This window comes from Pelodiscus sinensis, chromosome 27 (assembly GCF_049634645.1).
Source record: "Pelodiscus sinensis isolate JC-2024 chromosome 27, ASM4963464v1, whole genome shotgun sequence".
NCBI lineage: Eukaryota > Metazoa > Chordata > Testudines > Trionychidae > Pelodiscus > Pelodiscus sinensis.
Window position 1 is genome coordinate 6,882,896 of NC_134737.1, and position 21,761 is coordinate 6,904,656.

The 21,761-nt window shown below is 50.6% G+C and overlaps 1 protein-coding gene across 3 annotated transcripts in view; it reads right to left on the bottom strand.

Moving 5' to 3' along the window:
• Positions 1–10,903: 10,903 nt before the first annotated feature.
• The window catches only part of CDK18 (cyclin dependent kinase 18), a 115,897-nt gene continuing 105,039 nt past the window's right edge, over positions 10,904–21,761 (bottom strand). For all 3 annotated transcript variants that reach the window (XM_075910460.1, XM_075910461.1, XM_075910459.1), the window contains 2 exons: positions 21,600–21,677; positions 10,904–18,960 (listed from right to left, as the gene is read on the bottom strand). In XM_075910460.1, the coding sequence (XP_075766575.1) occupies positions 18,926–18,960; positions 21,600–21,677 (113 nt within the window). In that variant the 3' untranslated portion in view covers positions 10,904–18,925. The remainder of the gene's footprint in view (positions 18,961–21,599; positions 21,678–21,761) is intronic.

A 21,761-nucleotide genomic window follows, 5' to 3' on the forward strand; every position in this document is an offset into this window, starting at 1 on the left:
CAGAGAGAGAGATATTTGCATTGCCAAGCTCCATCCTTCCCCTTCTGAGTGGACATGGGGTACAGGAGTGGGGGGACATCCTGACATCAGCACCCCCCCTTTCTCCCTCCCACACCCTGTACAGCAAGCAGGAGGCTCTCGGGGCAGGGAGGGGGGCAACTCCAAGGCAAAGGGAAGGAGCCACATGGCAGAGCTTAGAGGGGCAGATGAAGTGCTGCACTTGACAGCCTCCTGGCCAAACCGGTCAGGATCACTTGTCACAGGCTGCAAGATCTACCAGTAGATCCCGATCTACCTGTTGGTGACAACTGTTTTAGAGCTTGGTGTATCCAAACAGCACCTGCCCTTGGCTCCTCATTTGCTAGTGTGTGGTACGTCCCGGCAGCAATAGGAGTTGGGCCTGACTGAGAAATTCAGGATCAGGCCCTCGTTTTCCATCTCCTTTCTCAGACAAATTGGTTTCCAAAAGGCTTTGAGTTCATAAACAAAAGCTGCTAAGGAAAGGAAACTTTAATGAACAGGCATGGGCCACGGTGAGAACTCCCTTGTTAAGTGAGTGGAAACCTCATAACTTCCCTCAGAGATAGGTCAATGTTATCAACCCATTTTACAGCTGGAGAAACTGGGGCTCAGAGCGGTGAAGGTTACTTCCTCAAGGTTTACTCAGTGAGTCAGGGCTGGGGCCAGAGATGGATTCTCATCCTAATGATCTAGCCGGCACCCACGTTTTTTACTAGGCAGGTCAGGTAATACACAGAAGACAGCAGAGGAGGTGTGATCAGAAACTCTGGGTTCAGGTCTTGATTCAGCCATACAATAACTTTAGTCAAAATGTTCCTTTCTCTTGCTTAGTTTCCCCATCTGTAAAATGGGGCTAATGAACCTTACTGACAGCATGGCGGGAAATCATCAAGACCCTGGTTTGAAAAAGGCTGAGAAGAGCACATGGGCGGTGCATGAACTCTTGACTCGGGGAGCCTCACCCCAGCCCCACCCCCTTCTCTTGAGGCCCTGCCCTTTCCATGCCTGCTGAAGCCCAGCTTCTGCTGTAGTTGCTGGCCCGTGCCCAGCCCCCCAGTCCCTCCACCACTGTGGCTGCTGGCTCCTACCCAGGCTTCTGTCTCTAGCTTCTCTCCCCCGAGAGCCAGGAGGCCAGTGCGGCTCCAGCATGTCACTCTGTGAGGCCTGGTAGTGCAGCCCCAGCCTGCTCTTCCCCCTGGGTGCTGGAAGGCCAGGCAGCACGGTCCCAGCACACCACATGGCCAGGCAGCACCGGGGGCCATGGTGGCACGAGGGAGCCAGCTCTGGTGGCTGCCTGCAGAGTAAGAAGCAGGAGGAGGCCTGGGAACACCATGAGGGGGCCACACCTGCCTGTTTGGGGAAGCTCCCCCAGCCCGCTCCCCCATGGCAGAGTTACCGACTGTAAAGCCAGAAGGGACAGTGAGATGCTCGTTATCTCCTGGCTCAGCAGCTGGTCTCTGGCCTGCCTCATGGGGCCACAGCACCCCTTCTCTGACATCAGACGTAAGCTCCTTGTCCTCCAGGCCTTCACGGCCCGTCTCCACCCTGCCCAGCCTCTCTCCTCCACCAGCAGGAGCTCAACTCCTGCCTCTGGTTGGCCGAGGATGCCACCCGCCATTGGTTACATGTTCAAACAAGCCTCTTTGCCCAGAGAAGTTGGGATGGGGGGGGGGGATGGGGGAGGAGCTGCAGCACCCAGCTTCCCTGTGCCTGGGGGCTGGCCCCACTGCTGACTTCACCAGCACTGGGCAGCCCCCGCGAGATCCCACTGGCTTCATCGCCATCCACTCACTTTGTAGGCTCTGCCCACCCTTGGGTTCCCGCTGGCTCTGCCCCTGTGGGCTCCACAGCCTGCCAGTTCTGGGGTCCAGGCTACCGTCCCTGGAGGATCTGCTGCTGCCTGGGGTCCTACCTCCAGCTGCAGCTCCAGCTCCAGCAAGGGGCTAGGGTTGCCAACTCTCCCAGACCTGTAAGAACCAGATGCCATTGCTGCGAATGGCATCCAGTTGGTCTGGCCTGGGAGAGTTGGCACACCTAGGAGCTGGGCCTGCAGCTGGCTGCTTCTTGGGTGCAGCGTAGTCTGTGGTCCAGGACAGGAGGGGAGCTGCCTTAGCACCCCCACTGCTCACCTGATCCCCCTGCAGCAATGAGACCCAGAGCCTGACACTCCACCACTCAGTACTGGTTCGTGACCCCTAGTTTGAAAACTAACTGCCGTAAGCAACTCCGTGCCTCAGTTTCCCATATGAAAAATGGAGTTAACAATCCTTTGGCGCTATGTATGTAAAGCAACATCTAAGCTTGTTGTAACTGTGAGCGCATTTCATATTCCAGCTACATCTGACCTCGCCTTAGCAAGTAAGGATTGAAATCTGCTTATGGGAATCTCAGACCATTTTAGCAGTACTGATAAGGCAGGTGACAGAAGATATGTTTGTAAATAAAAGCTGACATTTTAGAAGGGTTGACTGCCTAAGAACACACAGACCTTTTAGCGTCCCCAGAGGGCTGAGCCCACGTATGGAGGAACGAATAATACATAGAAGGGTAGCCATGTGGCCTGCATCTAACAGCCAAACTAGTTTTGCAAAGTGACCTCGTAGTTGATTTTCAAATCCTGGGATTTGTTTTGGACTCACGGTGAATGACCAGCCACATTTCTGTGCCTGCTGCAAATGGCAAGGTAAAACCCAGAGTGAAGGCTCATTAGCAGCTGAACTAAGTCAAGCACAATATTTGAAGCTTCAGGGGGGGAGCCGAGTTAGTTTGTACAGAAAAAAACAACAAATGTTCTGGTAGCACTTTATAGACTAACAAAACATGGAGATGGTATCATGGGCACAGCCCACTTCTTTAGATGACTGGAGTTCTGGATCAAAGAGATCCGAGTATTTAAGCAAGACCTTCTATTCCCCTCCTGTTGCCCTGGGCCCCTCCTGTTGGGGAAGCAGAAAAACCCGTTTCGGTCTCCCACGATCTAAAGACACTTGGTCTCCTGCAGCACCTTAGAGATCAACAGAAAACGTAGCTGGTATCATGAGCTTTCGTGGGCACAACCCACTTAGGATAGACGTGGCTGTGTCCACGAAAGCTCGTGATACCATCTACATCTTTGGCTAGTCTCTAAGGTGCTGCAGGACCATTTGCTGGTTTTTAAGTTTTTTCAGTTACAGACTCACACGGCTACCCTTCTAAAGACATGTTCCCCTTTGTGGCGGATGGAGGGGCTGCCTGCTTAATGTAATGGGCCAGGGTTTGCGATGACTGGTTTAATAGCGCTCTAAGCAGGAAAGTGGCTGGCCTCATTCTAGGTCTACATTCGCAGCTTCTTGTGTGAGAAATATGCAAATGAGGATTCGTGTGGAATATCGCTGAGCCTCATTTGCATACCTAATGCGCCGCCATTTTGCAGAAGAGGCTCTTGCGCCAGAAGGAGCTACAATGCTGCTACACTGATTATTTTCAGGAATACCGGCATTGCAGAAGAGGGTTTTTCTTGCGCAAGAAGGGGCAGCGTAGACAGCTCCTTCTGGCGCAAGAGCCTCTTCTGCCAAAATGGCGGCTCATTAGGTATGCAAATGAGGCTCGGCAATATTCCACACGTAGCCTCATTTGCATATTTCTCGTGCAAGAAGCTGCAAGTGTAGACATAGCCAATCAAGGGCACATTGTTATGGTGCGGGTGCTGCTTCCCTCAGCCTGACCCATGGAGGAGTGGGGAATCATTGCCCAAGTAACAGGCTGACTAAGGCGAGTCCCAGTGGGGCAGTCTGGTTTAGCTTTTCTTTTGGGAAGACACCAGGGCAAATAGTGAAAACCAACAGCCGAGGTGGCTGGACTCTCCTCCCAGGCCCAGGGGCAGGACTGGTTGGTCTCTTGTTCACAAAGCCAGCAGCAATGGGATAGGACAGCCTGCCTCTGTAGGGACAGAGCACGGGAGGAGGGAGGGATGCTGCTGGTGGGACAGGACACAGGGGCCAGTGGCAGGGCTGGCTAGTGTCCCCATAGTGCATTAGAGGCTTCTGCCAGCTCTGGCCAGACCATTCTGAAATGGGCAGTGGTGCTGGATGCCTGGCTCATGGGTTTCCCCCCCGAATTGCTGAGTGACTCACTGTCACTTGGAGTGGTGGCTTCTCAGCACCCAGATTGGAACCTGCCCGAGTCGCTGGCCACTTCTGAATTTTCTGGCCCCTCCAAGCAGCAGGTCCCATCTCTCTCCAGCCGGAGGACCAGCTGTAACATAGGTGGGTCTACAAAGGAGGGTGCTTGTTCATCTGAGTCCCTATCGGCTTCTGGGCTGGCTTGGCAGCCTGGGGTAAAGCCCAGCTCAGAAAAGGTAGTTAGAGGCCGAATTGCTATTGAACTCAATGGGAGCGAGGGGCCTACATACCTTTAGGGGTGAGGGTTGCAAGGCTTTGGAGTAGGACCAAGGTGCTAACCCCTTGGGCGTTCCACTCCCTACTTGATGCTCTTGGCCGAGCAATCGCTCTTTATGAATTCGCAGGTGACAGCAAGCGGGTGCACCGTGGTGCGCAGCTCCCACAAGAGCTGGCTGAGCTGCAGCAAAAGCCAGCAGGGGGCTCTTTCAAGAGCTCAGAGACCCAGGTTGCAATAGGACAGGACCAAAGAAATTGTAAGTTACTTTCACCTCTGCACAGACACATGAGCAAGGTATAGCATGCACCCTCCCCAGCTCTACTGCCCTTCTCTTGCCCTTTCCCGGGATCCACCGATCCAGGCTCAATAGCCTTGCAAATACTTCTCCAGGGCTGCACCGTGCCTGCCGCCAGCTCCAGCAAGACAGCGGGCACAGCCCGAGACGTGTGTGCTTGCACCAGGCCGGTTTGGTGCAAACTTCAAAGCCCTTTTAACGGCGGTGGCCAAGCGGAGAACCTTTAAGGGAGTGGGTGCGGAAACGGAGTCATTGAAACTTAATGAGGAAAGACTTTGTGTTTCTTTACCCACGATACAATGGAACTCAAACAATGGGCTGAGTGACGCCAGAAGGCACGCACCCAGAGAAAGAGCATGTCCTGTTACCAGCGTCTCTGGCCTGAATGGTCCTGGGCAGCTTGTCCTGCTGCACGTTACCGGCGTGTTCTGGAGACATTAGCAACCAGATTTTCAGAAGAGCTCAGCACATTGGGTGCTAGATGCGACAGAAACCCAGCCCCGATAGTGAGGGTTGAGTATTTTAATGTCTAGCCCTACATTGCATCTTCCAGGTTAAATGTAACACTGCAATTCTGGCCTGCGCATAAAAGATCCCAAAACTCTTGTCTCCCAGACATCCAAATTGAATAATTCCTCCAATCTAAACTCCTCTGCAATGTCATCTGGTCTCCAAGTTCTTCCTCGCTTACTATCTTGTAACTGTTGTGCATTACTGCGTTGTGTTGTTAAAGGGTTACCACATTCCTTCTCAAAGGTGGCTGCATTTTAATGGGTGGCAAATAGTCTCACTATTTCACTCCAGAGGGTAAATATTATTCCCATTTTACAGATGGATAAACTGAGACACAGAGAAGGAAGTGGTTTGCTCCAGCTCCGTGTGGGGCTGCGTGCAATCACTGGCAGGCAGAGCTGTTTGGAAAATGGCATTTATATCCCACAGGAAAGTCCACTGTTTCACCGTTTGTTTGCATCACCACTGCCAAAACACAGATTTTTCATGGTATAAAAAGCTTGGGAAAATTCCAGTTCAGAAACAACTAAGTGAAGCTTTCCAACCAAGACTAAACATTTTATCTGGAATTTTCCCAGTGAGAGAAAAAAAAATCAGAGCATTGAGTCAAAATTAAACATTTCCCCTTGAAAACTAAATCCCCTCTTTTGTCAGAAAAATTCCAGTGCGTCCGACTGGTGCATTATCTGGGGGAGGGCAGCAGGAGACCTCACACAAGGGAAAAGGGATCAGTCAGAAAAGAAAACAAAAATAGATCCGCTAATGAAGTTCAGCTTATTAAAAGAGGTCAGAGTTGCTTGGGTAACTTGCACATCACAGCTGCCTTTAGTTCCCTAGGGAATGATCCATGTACAGGACCACATTCCAGCAGTACATGCACTGCCAGCCCCAGCCCAACCCCAGCAGTGTGACTGGAGTGAGGAGGGAACCAGTTTGACAAGTCACACATCATCCTACACAATCCGACCCAGCCTAGGCATCACACCCATGTCAGCTGCCGCCTTGTTTGAACATGAGTGAAGCTGGCTGGAGTCCAGCATGGGATTCCTCAGCACTGCAGTGTGGACTGGGATTTCTTTTCAGCAGCATGCTACTGGCCACAAATCAATCCGGGAGGAAGCATTGCTTAGTGGTTAGGGCTCCCAGGATACCCGGGCTCTATTCACAGCCCTGCCCTTTACTTGCGGGGTAGCCATGGGTGAGCCATGTCAGTGTTTTGCCTCAAACGACCTGTCCAATAATCACTTTTGGGCTGCCTGGAAAGTGCCTTGAGATCCTCCGATACCAGGGGCTCTGGAATTGCTTTTGATTTCTATTGTGGGCAAGTCCCTCTGTCCTTGTGTCTCAGCCCAGGCTGGGTAAAGGAAGCAGAAGTCTCACCCTACAACGGTGGTCTCCAACCTTTTTAAGCACGAGATCCCTTTTTGAATGTAAGTGCAATCCAAGATCTACCTCGTACCCAAATATCCTGGTCCCGCCTCCTTTGTGCCCCTTCTCTGAAGCCCCGCCCCTGCTCACTCCATCCTCCCTCCCTCCCCCATCCTTCCTCACTTTCACCAGGCTGGGGCAGAGGGTTGGGGTGCAGGCTCTGGTCTTGGATTAAGGGATCTGGAGTGTGAGAGGGGCTCTGAGCTGAGCTTGGGGCAGGCCGTTGGGATGTGGGAAGGGGTTCTAGGTGCAGGCTCTGGGAGGGTGTTTGGATGTAGGGGTGCTCAGGGGTAGGGCAGGGGCTTAGGGTGCAGGAGGGGGTTCATGACTGGGGTAGGGGTTTGGGATGTGGGCTCCAGCTGGGCACTGCTAACCTCAGGTGGCTCCTGGTTGGTGGTGCAGCGGGGCTAAGGCAGGCTCACCCCTGCCCTAACCCTGCACCACTCTCTAAACCAGCCAGCAAACTCCATCCCAAGTCCTGCTGTGTCCCCTCTCTGCTCTGTGGAGATGGGATAAAAGGTGGGAGAGGGGGCACCTTGACATCAGCGCCCCTCCTCTGTCTCCCTTACCCTACACAGAAAGCAGAAGCTCCCGAGGGGACAGCTCCAAGGTGAAGGGCAGGAGGTTTGCAGCAGTCTGGGGGCAGCGGAAGTTCTGGGCTTGATAATCTCTTGGCCGAACCAGTCAGCATCACCTGCGCTCTCCAAATGTCCGATCCGGAGATGACGAGGAACACACCAGCAGTGAAAGCACCATGCTACCTGCCTGCCCAGGCCCACGGCTTAGATGCTAATTAAGGTCTCACACCTCCAGGTAGGACAGCTTTGCTCTGGGTGTGAGCTAGTGCCAAATCCGTGCATGTGCACAGTGGGACCCTGCTCCAGCACCTCCAATCAGGGGAGCTCTGCTTTGTAGACACAAGGGACCAAATTCTCCACGGCGTGAACTAGCATTGCTGCATCCATTTACACCGGTGGAGCATTTGGTCTCATTAATTTCCACACAACCCCTCAATGATGTATCATTGTGTCCATTTGCAGACAGAATCATAGAATATAGAACTGGAAGGGACCTCAAGAGGTGCACTCACGGCAGGACCAAGCACCAGCTAGACCATCCCTGACAGGTGTCTGTCCAACCTGCTCTTAAATATCTCCAGTGATGGAGATTCCACAACCTCACTAGGTAATTTACTGCAGTGTTTCACCACCCTGACAGGTAGGAAGTCTTTCTCAATGTCCCACTGAAACCTTGTTGCAGTTTAAGTCCATTGCTTCTTGTCCTATTGTCAGAGGCCAAGGAGAATAATTTTTTCCCTACTCCTTGTAACACCCTTGTCAGTACTTGAAAGTTGTCGTCATATCCCCTCTCTTTTCCAGACTTAACAAGCTCAGTTCTTTCAGTCTTCCCTCATAGTTCATGTTCTCTAGACCTTTAACCATTTTTGTTGCTCTTCTCTGGACCGTCTCCAATTTCTGCACATCTTTCCTGTAATTTGGTGCCCAGAACTGGACACTATCATCCAAATGAGGCCTAATTAGTGCAGAGTAGAGCAGAAGATTGGGGAACCTCAGAGAGAGCCCTGCAAATCTGCAGATATCCGCGGGTCTCCTCATCCACCAGTGTAGAGATCTGTGGCTCATTTTTGCAGACACAAATGCAGATGGGGATACGAAATGTTGTATCCATGCAGCAGGACTCCACTGGTCTGTCTAGCAACCTGACCAAACAGCCAATTTCTCTGCTGATGAAACCGGTGCGCCTAGCTAACAGACACAATGCCTGCTGGTTTAGTTTGAAGTCTAGAGAAATGTGATATTGCCAAGTGGCATAAGATTATGGAGCATGAGAAAGCTGAAAAAATAGAAGGTTCCAGGCAGGGGTGTTATCAGATAGTTGACGGGAACCAGTAAAGCTGGTCCCCCCAGCACCATCTCTGCAGGGGGGTAGGGGAGGCAGAGGCACAGCGGGAAACAGCCCGAGCAGTAGGGGTCTTGTGCATTTCAAAAGCAGAAGCGCTCGCAGCGGGAACTGGTGCAAGTGGGGGCTGAAGCAGTCCCTGCTCCCCCCATGCTCTCTGCAGTGCACACCCTTGTTGCCTCTGTGTGAGGCAGCAAGGGGGGGCAGAAGCCAGTGCTGGGGGGAGCTGGCTTAAAAGCCGCCTGCCCCTCTGCTGCCTCTCTCAGTGGCAGCGAGCGGGGAATAGGGGATACTGCTGCCAAGTAGCCCCTGTTCACAGGGTTCACTGCGGGGAGCTGGGACTCCCTGTGGACAGGGGCTGTTGCTGCCAAGCATCCCATTTGTGGCAGCCAGGGCAGCAGCCCCTGTCTGCAGCCAGCCCTGGCTGCCATGAACAGGGGCTGGTGCAGTCTCTGTTCACAATGGCCAGGGCTGTCCGCCGCGAACAGGGGCTGCGGGACTCAGCACGAGCTGGGACCGAGCAGTCCTGGATTGCTGCGCCTCTGCAGTTTAAATGTAACATGCAGCACCACAGCGCGGGTGGCTCCGGAGCCAGCACAAGCCAGGACTGCTCAGTCCCGGCTCGAGTCAGCTCCCGGAGCTACCCCCGCTGCGGCGCGGCAGGGGCGCTTATCGACTAATCGTGTAGTCGATACAAATAGTATCGACTGTCCGATGAGCCAGAGAATCGCATTTTCCCATCCTTCATTCCAGGCCTGGAGACCCTAGAAAATGAGATTGTGGGGCAGAATTCCTGCAAATAAATTGCCCTGCCCCCCTACACACCAAACACATACAAGTAAAACTGGTTCTCAAACCTCTTGCACCACAACCCCCTTCTGACCCCCAAAATTACAACAGGACCCCAGGGGGAGCAGGGCCTGAGGCTGAAGCCTGAGCCCCTCTGCCTGGGGTGGGGTGGGCACCGAAAACAAAGGGTTTCAGCCCTAAGTGGGGGGGCTACTCATTGGAAGATTTTCCTCCCGGAGCTGAGGAGAAAGGCCAGAGTTCAAGGCCGAAGCCCCCAGGCAGTGGACTCAGGTTTCCACGCTGGGCCCCAGCGAGTTTAACAGCAGCCAGGGTGACCCCATTAAAACGAGGCGGTGACCCCAACCCACAGTGTGAAAACCCCAAAAGTAAAACAATGATCACCTAGAAACCGGACAGCAAAATGGCTCACCTGGGTTTTCTGCTGAGCTCCCATGGATCTCCTCCACTCCAGGCAGCACAGTGCAGGAAAATGAACCAATTGCCCTCAGCTGGCCTGGCCCTCAGCTCTCCTTGTCCACCAAAGTGTTAACCTCTTCCCTGCCAACTCCTGATAAGGTCCTTCAGTGATCCACTCTCTGAGCCCCACATCTTTCAGGCCTTACACACATGGGCCTGGATCCTGTAGCTGGTGCCAGGAGCCTTAAACAGGTGGGGAATCCTGCCGATTGGAAGGCTGTGCAGACCTGACTGCAGAATCGGGGCCTGGGTCTTGATTTAAACTCGGGGTATTGGCGTTTAGTCGTTTAAACGATTCACTGACAAGTCTGGGCTTATTGGTGAATCTGAATAATGACCCCCCCCCCTTGCTGCCTCTGTATTAGAGGCAGCAAATGGGGGAGGAGGTAGGAGGCCTGTGGGGAGACATCTTTTAAGATGGCTCCCCACATGTGCCAGTTCCTGCAGAGCCATCTGCCTCGTCCCCCTGCTGCCTCCCGCAGACGGGGCAGGCAGGAGCTGGTCTGTGCAGGGAGGCAGGGGGTCTCCCCAGCAGCGGGGCTGGGAGTACTCCGGCTGCCGCCCCCCCACACCCCAAGAGAGCATTTTAGTAACCGTGTAATTGTTAAAAATTGCTGCAGCTCATGATTAGTAAAATAAACAGAATCTAACATCTCCGATTTAAACTGGGAACTAGGGCTAGATCTTCAAAAGAGACTTAGGTCGTTTAATATGTTTGAGCATCTGGCCCTTCCGATCAGAATTCACCAGGTATTGAGGTACCTACATAGGCAGACAGGCACTTAAGGGGATTTTCAAAAGCACCAAACTACCACTGGTTGCAAGGGGAAAAAATTCAATCAGCTTTAGTGAAACAACAGCATTAGCCAACCTGTTCAATTAAAAACTACACATCAAAGCAGGCATTTAACCCTTCCAAACAGATAAAGCCCCAAACAAAACTACCATCTAATGCACTGCAGTTTATTTTCTAAAGTTGGCTTCGTAGTGTTGACAACACATTCGCAATATAGGGCTTTGTAAGAAAATGAGTAGGTTCACAAACCAGTCCATGGCACATCTGAAATACAAAAATCGCAGAAACACAGGGATACCATCTTTTATTTATTTTTGTGCCTTTTGATTAATTCCAGAAAAGCTTTCCATACAAAAAAAAGAATCAATGCATCTTTTGGAATAAACCTTTAAAATTATTTCTTTTAAAATCCATCTTCTGTTTTTACAATAGTAGTTAAATATATTATTTGTACTTGCAAATGAATCACACCAGAGAACATTCACAGTATGGGGATCCTGGTGGCTGGTGCGTACACGTGCATGTTTCCCCTCCCAGGAAAAGCAAGCTGCTGAGGATTAAAAAGATGACCAAAAAACCCAGAAACAGAAAAACTATCTGCACCTGCTAACACAGGAAATCACTAGCAAGGAACACTGAAGGAACAGCAAAGTGCATTCAACACAAGACTCTAGAGTACAGGAAGAGAACAGTACGGCACAGCAACAGTAGTATTTTCAGGCAAAGGTCCGTGGCTCTTGGTGTGAGAGGCCTTGTCAGTTTCAACTCCATTTCTCACAAAGACTGGACTGCACTTGGAGAATCCACCGGGCCAACATTTTGCTCTGAGTTACCCCAGTGTAAACGCAGACTTTAGCGGAGTGATGCTGGATTTGCCCTGGTGAAACTCAGCAGACTCTGGCCCGCGAGTGCGAGCAAAGTGGTAGTGCAGGGTGCGGTGGTTTCAGCTCTCTGTGGACTTCAGATCCCTTGGGGTTGTGCGCACCTCTCGGGATTAAGGTTTCAGAGGCATGTGCAGCACAGATCTGAACCAAATCCCACTGAAGTCAATGAGAGGTTTTCCACAGACATCAGTGAGCACTGGATCAGGCCCTAAGGGCTGAGAGACGTCACCCGAAAGAGGCTGGTGGAATGGATACAAATCACCCGGTGGCATTTGGATACGCCTAGTTCCAAGACTCCATTGCAGATGCTCTCAGGTGGGAGGACTGAATGAGATTCGCAAGGCATCAAAAATCTGCCGCTGCACGTGATGTGGCTCTTCCTATCAGAGAGGTTCTGTCCTAATGAAGATAAAGGGACCAACTTCTGCTTTCGGCTACACCAGGGGAACACCCACGTAAATAAGAGGAGCATCAAACCCAAGGGGGTTTGGTCTCATCTCCACAAACAGACATTTATGCCTGCTGAGATGCAGATGAAATGAAATGAAATAGACCTATCTCATAGGGCTGGAAGGGACCTTGCAAGGTCATTGAGTCCAGTCCCCTGCCCTCATGGCAAGACCAAGCACTATCCCTGACATATTTGCCCCAGATCCCTAAATGACCCCCTTAAGGATTGAACTCACAACCCTGGGCTTAGCAGGCCAATGCACAAACCACTAAGCTATCCCTCCCACCATATATACCTCAACCAACAGGGCTAAGCCATTTCCTCCTTTCTGCTCTTTCTCCACGTCTGCTTTCATCCAGAACCTTAGCTACTGAAGAGGCCCATACGCAGGGGGCTGCGAAGGAGGTGAACCCCCCCATGGTCCTGCAAGTCAGCATGCTTCGGCCTGCCACAGGAAGGCAGGAGCAGTGCGATACCAGTGCCTCCCTCCTCCATGGTCTGGCTGGCCAGGGGAAGGCTGGGGCTGATTTCCCCGCTTACTTGGGGGACCATAGGGGGTGCAGTCACCCCCTTGCGGTCCACATCTACAAAAAAGCATCCCCCACAGAAACTCCTGCGTGTGGGCCAGCTCAGGGTTCTGGCATCACTCCACAGAGGCATTGTCCTAATTCAAAAAGGAGGCTGGTTAGCAGAACCTGACTTTGAGGAGCCCTATTAACCGGTGTGGCGTTAAGCACACCTTTGCAGCTGGTCTGATGCTAAGCACCATTTTGCCCTAGAAGCGGACACTGAGGGCAAAGCCAGGTCAAACATCATGTAAGTTAATGCAGCCCCTCAAGAGCATGTTCCAACAACAGCCTCATTTCTGAGCAAAGACAAGTGGTGAGAAAGCGCACACAGGTGGGAAGGTAGGTGAAAATGGTTCCTCCGATTTCCCATCTGAAGTCAAAAGAGGGGACGAAAATGCTTACTGGCTCGTTACCATGAGAACAAACGGCAGTTTTGCTATTTAAAATCGCAACCAAAATCTGCAAACGTGTGGAGCCGGGGAAGGCGCATGAGTACGAGGAGTGGGAAATAAAATGACTGTCTGCAAAGTTGTATTGTTCCCCTGCAACTTAGATATTGTTATTAACATTAGTGTTATCAGCATTTCTGGCTAGATATCAGTTGTTGTGATGGAAGAATAAAGAGTTTTAAAGGCGTACTACATAGATTTGAAAGAAAAATCCAACTGACTTTCTTCTAGAGCTGGTCAAGACATTTTAAAAAGTTTGCAAAAAGTAAAAATAAAACCACAAATATTTTCTTTTTCAATCATAATATAGGCCGGTCAAAAATATTCAAAAATACGAATAAAGAAAATCACAGAAATGTCCAATTTGTTAAGCAGCTCTATTTTTATCTAGTATTCCAAGTGCTTCCCCAAACCAATCATGCAGTTTCAATTATTAATCTCTGCTGCTATTCTAGGGAATGTTTAAATGCACTGATATAAATGTACCGAATTAATAAAAATCCTGGCCATTTTTTGTAGTAGGTTTCATAAAAAGCATTTTTGTCCTATTAGTTGTCATAAAAAGCATCGTGTCCTTTTAATTCTACTTGCTGGCATTGTATGTGTGTGCGCGCGGGGGGAGATTCATGTATCTCTAGGGAGAGAACAGGTTTCAGTTAAAACTCTCTGTGGCTATTACATTGGGACAGAGCTAAACAAAATCAGGTTTCAAAGGGGAACTCTCTGTGCTCATATTTGTTACAACCTAAGGCTGGATAAGTAACATGGGTTTTGATTTTCCACAGACTCGCACAAGTTTGACATGGGGGTAATTCCTCTTGCTTCAATGGCGTGGGCTCCTGATACACACATCTCTAAATGAGAAGATGATCAGGCCCCAAAGAATTTGATGCCGCGCAAGGACGAGTGGGCGAAGGCACTCCTATAACATTACTGATAGTCTGAAAAGCCAGAGTAGCCAATCCTGTCAATCACACATATGGAGCATTCCAGCTGATGCCAATACCACATTACAGTACAATGTGTGCATCTCGTCAAGCACACGAGGTAGGTCAGTGATTCCTGGTTAACTCTCTTGTTCTGAAATCTACAAAATGTACAGTGGCAAGCAGCTTAGTGGCACAATGCGATTAGCATACAATGCCCAGGGAAACCGAGGAAACAAAATACAACCAATGCACCAGCCTTGGATGCATTTAGATTAATGCGTCACTCTAAATACACAGCGGGACAGAAGTGAATTCACCTGCCAAGGAGCTAGAGCAGAAGGCTCAGCTGATGCAAACCAGCAAAGAGGCCAGATTGAGAAACACTTAAACACGTAGGCAGGTGCTTAGCTGGATTGACAAGCGAGTTGGACACCTATTCCCTACTACCTTTCACTGGGAGTTTGGCACTTAACCTGCTTAGGAGCTTTTGAAAGTCCTGGTAGAAGCCCATCTGCCTCTTTAGGCACCTAAATGCCTTTGTACTCTGGCCCTAGCTTCGGCAGGGCCCTAGCAGTTCACATTAGCTCAGGATCTGACCAGTGTCCTTGCGCCTGTGAACGTAAAGCTTCTGCTAAGATGTAGGTGCCTTTGCAGGCAGGGCACGTGCAGGAACCTAGTGGTCACACAACTAGGACTCAGCCTGCCAGTAAGCGAGTGCTGGGGGCTTATGAACCAAACCCTGCTCAGTGGGGGGGTCAATATTGACACACAGTATCACTCTCTTGATTAGGAATAAATACCCCCCCTCCCAATGCAGCAGAACAAAAGTGATTATCTTAAACTCACAATGATAGCTGCTCCCTAGGCTAATAAATAACAGGGTCCCAGCAGAGAGATCTCCTTCAGGAAGGATCTGTGGGAGAACAGTGGGAGCTACAACCAGCATACAAGGGCATTGGGGTTAGAGATAACTTTCTCCACAGGCTGAATCTGGAGAAAGTCGTTCCAGCTGCAGGGTCATGGTCATTCTACAACCTTCTGTCTCGGTTTGCAGCCTTGTGAGGGTGCGAGGTCTGGGTGAGAAGTAGGATGCAGAAGCAGGCTAGGGATAGGGGGGGTCTGGGTGAGAGGGAGGGTGCAGGAGTAGGCTGAGAGTGGGGTGTCTGGGTGGGAGAGAGGGTGCAGGAATAGCACTGGAGATGATGCTGGAGATGAGTCTGCAGAGCAGGGGGGCTGATGACAGCAGGAGAAGCAGCAAGAAATTTGAGCAGTGCAATTGGCTTTGCACCTGAGTGCTTTAAATTCCAGTGATGGTGCCTTCTAGGGCAGCGTTGTCCTATGCTACTGATGAATTTGGCCCTATCTCTCTAAGGGGCAGATGGATTAGGTCCATCTTCCCTTCTAGGCTGAGACAACATGGCTCCTGATTCAACAAGGTTCCTTAAACAAGGTGCCTAACTTGTAACATGTGAGTAGGCATGTTGACAGCGGGGAGCGTGATTCAATTACTGCTAAATTATTGTCAAGAAAATTTATTTGTAAAGAGCTGTGTGTGTGTGTGTGTGTGTGTGTGTGTGTGTGTGTGTGTGTGTGTGTGTGTGTGTGTGTGTGTGTGTGTGTGTAAGCCTTACATTGTAAGAAAAAAAAATTATGTATTTATTCCACGATTTCTCGCGGAACCCCTGACAATGGTCTGTGGAAACACTGATCTAGCGGGTCAAGCCAATGACTCACTCATGAATAGAGTTGTCTACAATGGAAAGAGTAATCCCATGACACATTCCTGCTATACTTAGGAAACTCTCATGCCAAAAGCTTTGCTAAAGGACAGTTGGGGCTCATCTACACAGCAGCATTATTTCGGAACTAACTACACGGCAGGCCATTATTTTGAAATAATGTCGAGCTGGACTTCTTACTCCGACTCCGCATGTAACCCTCATTACACGAGGAGTAAGAGAAGTCGGAGGAAGAGCGCTCATCCTTCGATTTCCTGCTGTGTGGACAGCGCCAAAAGCCAAATTAAACTATTTTGACTTCAGCTATGCAATTGACGTAGCTGAAGTTGCATAGCTTAATTCAACTTTAGTCCTGCTGTGTAGACACACCCTTAGAGGGAAACAGGTGTTACAACTTATTTTAGATTACATGTCACAGAGGGGTCGCCATGTTGATCTGTAACTTTAAAAACAACAGTGGTCCTGTAGCACCCTGGAGACATATTATATATATATATATATATATATATATATATATATATATATATATATATATATATATATATATGGTATTCATGAGCTTTGAGCTTTTGTGGGCACAACCCACTTCCTCAGAGGAGCTGGAGTGGAAAAAACAGGAACCCAGAATTTGTAAACTTCCAAAGAAAACCCCTAATACAGCTGGAACAGAGAATGTGAAGTTGGAAACAAGATGCTTTATATGTACATGCAGAAAGGCTGACCACATCTCTCATGTGCTATGGGGTGAAGTGCTGAATGAATGAATGAATGAATGGAAACAGAAGTGTTTTCTCCAGTTTGTTGTATGCAGGACATGCACAGAAGGAAACCACCCAGGGACGGGCAAATCTCAAAACAATGCAAAGGCCTGAATGCTTATCAGGGATGAGGCTGACTTGGTCCAGATTGCTAAGGTACCTAGACTGGGCTAGGAATTATAATGCTTGGCAGTTAGTGTCTGATCTGTATTGGATCCAAACCCTGAGGAATTTCAGGTCCAGGCCCATTTTTTACTCGTGCTTGGCATTGTCAGAGAGCTGTACATCATTGGGCCTCGCAGTGAAGCAGTTAATGATTATTAGCCCCATTTGACAGATGGGGAAGTTGAGGCACAGATCAGTGCCATCACCTGCCCAAGGCTACTCAGTATAGGCATGTCTACACAGAAGATCAATGCTGTTGAGGTCGATATTCTGGGGTTTGATTTAGCGGGTGTAGTAAAGACCCACTAAGTCAAACTCAAAGGGTGCCCCTATCAGCGCCAGTACTCCTGCTCCTCACAAGGAGTAAGAGAAGCGGATGGGAGTGTTTGACCTTCCACTGTTCAGATGGGGATTTAAGATACATCAACTCCAGCGACAGAACTGGAGTTGCGTACCTCAACTTTCCCACGCCATGTAGACCAGGTCCTACTGAGTAGGAGTCTGGATTAGAACTCAGGACTTCCTACCCATCAATCTCACAGTCTACCAGCCCATGATACTTGCTTTCTAGAGCAAGTCCCCATTATTTCCTGGTGCTGGCTGGGCCATGATGGGTATGGGAGAGGATGAGACAATTGGGAGGGGAGTGGGGATGAAAACTTAAAAAAAAAAAATCCCCCAACCAACCAACCACAAACAACAAAAAAACCCTGACAATTTTCAAACTTCAAAACAAAAAGAAAGTTTCCGGTTTGGTTGGCACTTTGGAGGAAGGGTTGAGAAGGCCCTTATTTATCAGAATGGATTTGGCATGGCCTTGAAATAGAGGCTGAGGAAAATACACTAATCATGGCTCAGTTCCCAACCAAGCACTTAAGCACATGTTCACATTTCAGCAAGCAGTTGAGTCCCATTGAGTGCGGTACGTGTGCAATAGACGAGACCAATACAATCTGTTTAGTCCGAGGGAAAGGTGGGTGTGACTGGGGAGGGTTTCTGCTGAACAGGTTGTCACGTTGGAGTCTATTTATGATCCTATAGCCTCACAGAGGTAGGGTCGGCACCTTTGCATGCCCACCACAAAGGTGGACTTTATGTCGCATTGCGTATGCACAGCTCATTTGCACCCACAGGTGAAATGACTTGTGCTCTTCCATGTTTGGCCATGAGCTCAACAGTGGGCCCAGCTGGCTGCAATTCCTGAGCTGCTTGCTAGGAGATGGGTTCTGTTCCCTAGTGAACGCGCCCCTTTCCATGCAAGGCGAATTAGAAACCCAGCGGGGTCTTGAGGTGAGAAATGGGATGTCACGGGTTTCTCAGGAAAGCTAAATCTGAGAGGCTCGGAACGGCTGTGAAACACGGCTCGAGGGACGTCCTGGGGAACGCTGCACCCATTTTGCATGGAACTAAGGAGAAAGTCCGCATCAGCCGTGCTGCATCATTGCATGCTCTTGCACGAGGGGTGTTTCACATTCTTGTACAAGGGGTGTTTTTAGACAGCAGCCAGGTGTCAGAGCTTAGAAAATAAATGGGGAGGGGAGACTTGGGGAAGACAAGGGGGTCAGAGGAATCCAATAATCCTGCCTTTTCTCATAAACTACCTCTCTTCTCAGCACCCCCTGGGACTGCCAATTCAGGCATTCCCGGTGACTGTACATGGGGAGAGGAAAAGGGATCCTTGATCGATCACCATGGGGCAGGAGAGCTCTCCCTTGGTAAAGATTTCACACCCAACTAAAGGTCTGATGTCAGAAAGCCCTGGATGGGCTCCCCATCTGTTATCCCCTGCTTGTGATAAATAGCATGTCCTTCATCCAGTGCAATACATCTTGCCTGATCTAACTTTCCCAGTGGCGGGTAATGCAGGATGCCCAAGCATAGGCATGCTGCGCGTGCACAGAAATGTCCTACACGATGGGATCGCCGCCCAGCTGTCTGCCAACCCATGGAGATCCTGCCCTCCGCCTGCGGCGCTCCTCTGCATTCCAGCTCGCCTCCTCTTACTGCAGCAAAGAGGACTTAACAAGGCCAGCACACAAGTCTCCTGAGCTCGGGGTTTCTCCCAGAGTAACTAGTCACTAGATCAAGCACCTTACCCGGGTATGGAACGCAGTAGCTTACGCGTGGTGGTGCCACATGAAAAATGAGGAACTGGAGGGCAAAGCTCCTTTGACAAGAACTACTGGTCGGCTGACTGGTGTCAGCAGTGGGATTCTGGGGGACAGTGGACAGCCCATGGTAGAGGGGCGTTCCAGTATCTTCCTGTAGAGTCAGTAATTCTGTGGATGGGTCTTGTGGGAGCATGTAGTCCTCTCCTTTCTCAGTGCTTTGACCTCCATGGTGACAAAGGGAACAAGAGCCAGGTTTAAAATATACTCTGCCTCCTGTTTTTCCCTCGGGCTGGAAGAGAAAAAGAGGGGGAGCGGGAGAGAGAGAGAGAGAGATATCAGAAAGGCTACATAAGAGCTTCTTGCTCATGTAACCCATTAACAGAGTCTGGCACGATGTCTCCTTCTAGTGGCCAGTTCATGTGTAAAAGTTTCATGAGTCAGCTACAAACTTTGAGCCAAGGAAACAGTGTTTGAAGACTATATACTGCGTGGGTCAGGCCAAGACCGGTCCCCGATACAGCTGCATCCAAACCAGCGGACTTACGCGTGGGGGCCCATTAGGCTCATGGTGCTTTTCTGGACACATGTGAACATGAACCAATCTGCCAATATTACAAAGCTAAGGAAAAAGGGCCCTGCGTGGCAGGCTTTGGAACCGAACTCGCCCGAAGCTCAGGGTCGTTGTGATCGGATGTGTTCAGTTTGGTCCAGGATTCAGCCACCTCATCTGTATCTTGATCCACACTTCACAGGACATGAGTGCCCTGATACATGGTTCTGGTTCGGTTCACTACCAAGACCCTTCTGAAGCAGGGCGTTGGGGAAGCTAGCAATGTTCCCTGTAATTTTTTCCATCCATGTGCAGAATAAATGTTGTTCTGTGCACTGAGGCATGTGCGAATGTGCACCACCCATAGAAATACAGGTTGCTGGCTGTCGGAAGCTGTGGGCACTCTGCTAATCAGCTGGGCGGCATATGACTCTCTCCTGGTTGGCCGCAAAAGCGCCCAGCTTACAGGGAACACTGAAGGCTAGGACTGGGACCTGTGTCTGGCCTGCTCTAAGGGTACTGTATTGCTTTTCTGTAGGACCTTCCTTCTGCGGATCTTCAAGTGCCTGCCTGAGAACCCAGGTCAGTAAATCTCCAGGAGACAGAGATGGGACCTGGCCCATCTCAAGGGTCACACAGCAGGGCAGTGGCAGAGCTGGGAAGAGAGCCCAGGAGTCCGGATGCGTAGCCATGACACCGTAATTAGGCCCAATCATTTCCCTTCACTAAGACACTTCTTACCAATTAACCGGGAGGGACTCTGAGGTGGGTTCATTTGCCTGTGGGTTGGTGGAGCGGGAGAAGCTACTTGGCGGGATTTCCCAAATGTCCAAAGAGACTTTCCCCTCATTTTACTCTGAAAAAACATGCAACGGGACCCGTGTGGCTGGTGGAGAAGGTCAATGCAGTGCGGCTTATGCACCACCTGCCTGGCACTGCCTGGCAGGGCTGGACAGACTGGCAGGGTATCTGGAGCGTGAGGCGTTGCCCTTGGATGCAGTCCAATGTCAAAACTGCAGCGTGTGTCTGCCCGGCCACACCTGGGCAGGCCAGCATTCCCAAGGCCGGCAGGAGACAGGCTCGGTTAAACCAGTGCCCGGGAGGCAGGGCTCCGCCCACTGGCCTTGCTGCTCCTGCTGTCGGTCTACACAAGAGCTGAGGGTGTAATCTGGGATTGAGCCGTGCGAGCTGGGATTGAGCCAGCGTGCTAACCGCAGCAGCGTAGCCATGGCGGCGGGATGGGCTAGCTACTTTAGCACCTACCTAGGGTCTCAGGCAGAACCAGACCTGGTAGCCTCTTGTGCTGCCCATGCGGTGGCAGCCACGCTGCTGCGTGTAGTGCTATCTCCCTCAGGCTACGTCTACACGGCGTGTTCTTTTCGGCAGCAGATATGCAAATGGAGCCCTCATTTGCATATATGACTCTTATTTGCATATCCTCTTCCAATCCTTTTTGCGGAAGAGGTTTTTGCGATAAAAAGCCCCATGTAGACGGGGCCATTTGTTGGAAAACCCCCTTGTGCGCAAGATCCCTTATTCCTCAAAAAATGAGGTTTACAGGCTCTTGCGCCAAAGGGTTTTTTTCTGATGAATGGCCCCATCTACATGGGACTTTTTAATCGCAAAAACCTCTTCCGCAAAAAGGATCGGAAGAGGATATGCAAATAAGAGTGCGGTATATGCAAATGAGCGTTCCATTTGCATCTCTTCTGAAAAAAAACCCACACCGTGTAGATGTAGCCTCAGTGGCACGGTTACATCTGCCCAAGCTAGGAACCACAGCTCCCAGTGTAGACAGACCTATGTCCACATGGCAGGGAGAAAGGCAGCTCTTGCAGTGAAAGCCACAGGACTGAAGCAGGGAAACTGGGGCCTGTTTCAGCTTTCCCTCATACTGGCGCCCACTGGGAGTAACCTGTGATGGAAAGCACTGTAAGCAAGAGGAGGGTCTGGGCCCTGAATGCTAGTCTCTCAAAATGGCTAGGTCTGGGCACACCCGACCTGGCACCTCCTGCCTGAGGGAAGAGGGCGTGAAACAGCCACTGGGGAGAGCACAGGGTTCAGACGTGGCAGCGTTTTACACCCGAGGGGTAAACAACTCCCCGTGACGCAAATCAGTGAAGAATCAGGTTCATTGTGTGATCTTGGACAAGGCCTCTTTCTCTGCGCCTCAGTTTCATCCATTTGTAAAGCCGGGATAGGACAGTATCTACCTCTGGGAGGCAGGGGCGCTGTGTGGCTCATTGCACATGTGTTTGTTCTGAGCTCTGGGATCCTCTGGGGGAAGGTGCTGCAGGAGAGCACGGTGCCTTCTGGCTCTGTGCCTTTTATCCCACTGGGCCGAGACCAGGGCTCTGCCCCCCGCTGCGGCATCCTACCTGACTGCTGAAAGGCTGAGCTTCGGTAGCCAGGGTCCTTCTGAAGCTGTATTTCTTTCAGAGAGAAGATGGAGGCATCTGGGTGAAGGGAGAGAGAGAAGACATTGAGATTTAACCCGACTGGCTGGAAGCACAGCACCGATACACCCTCTGAACTTCACC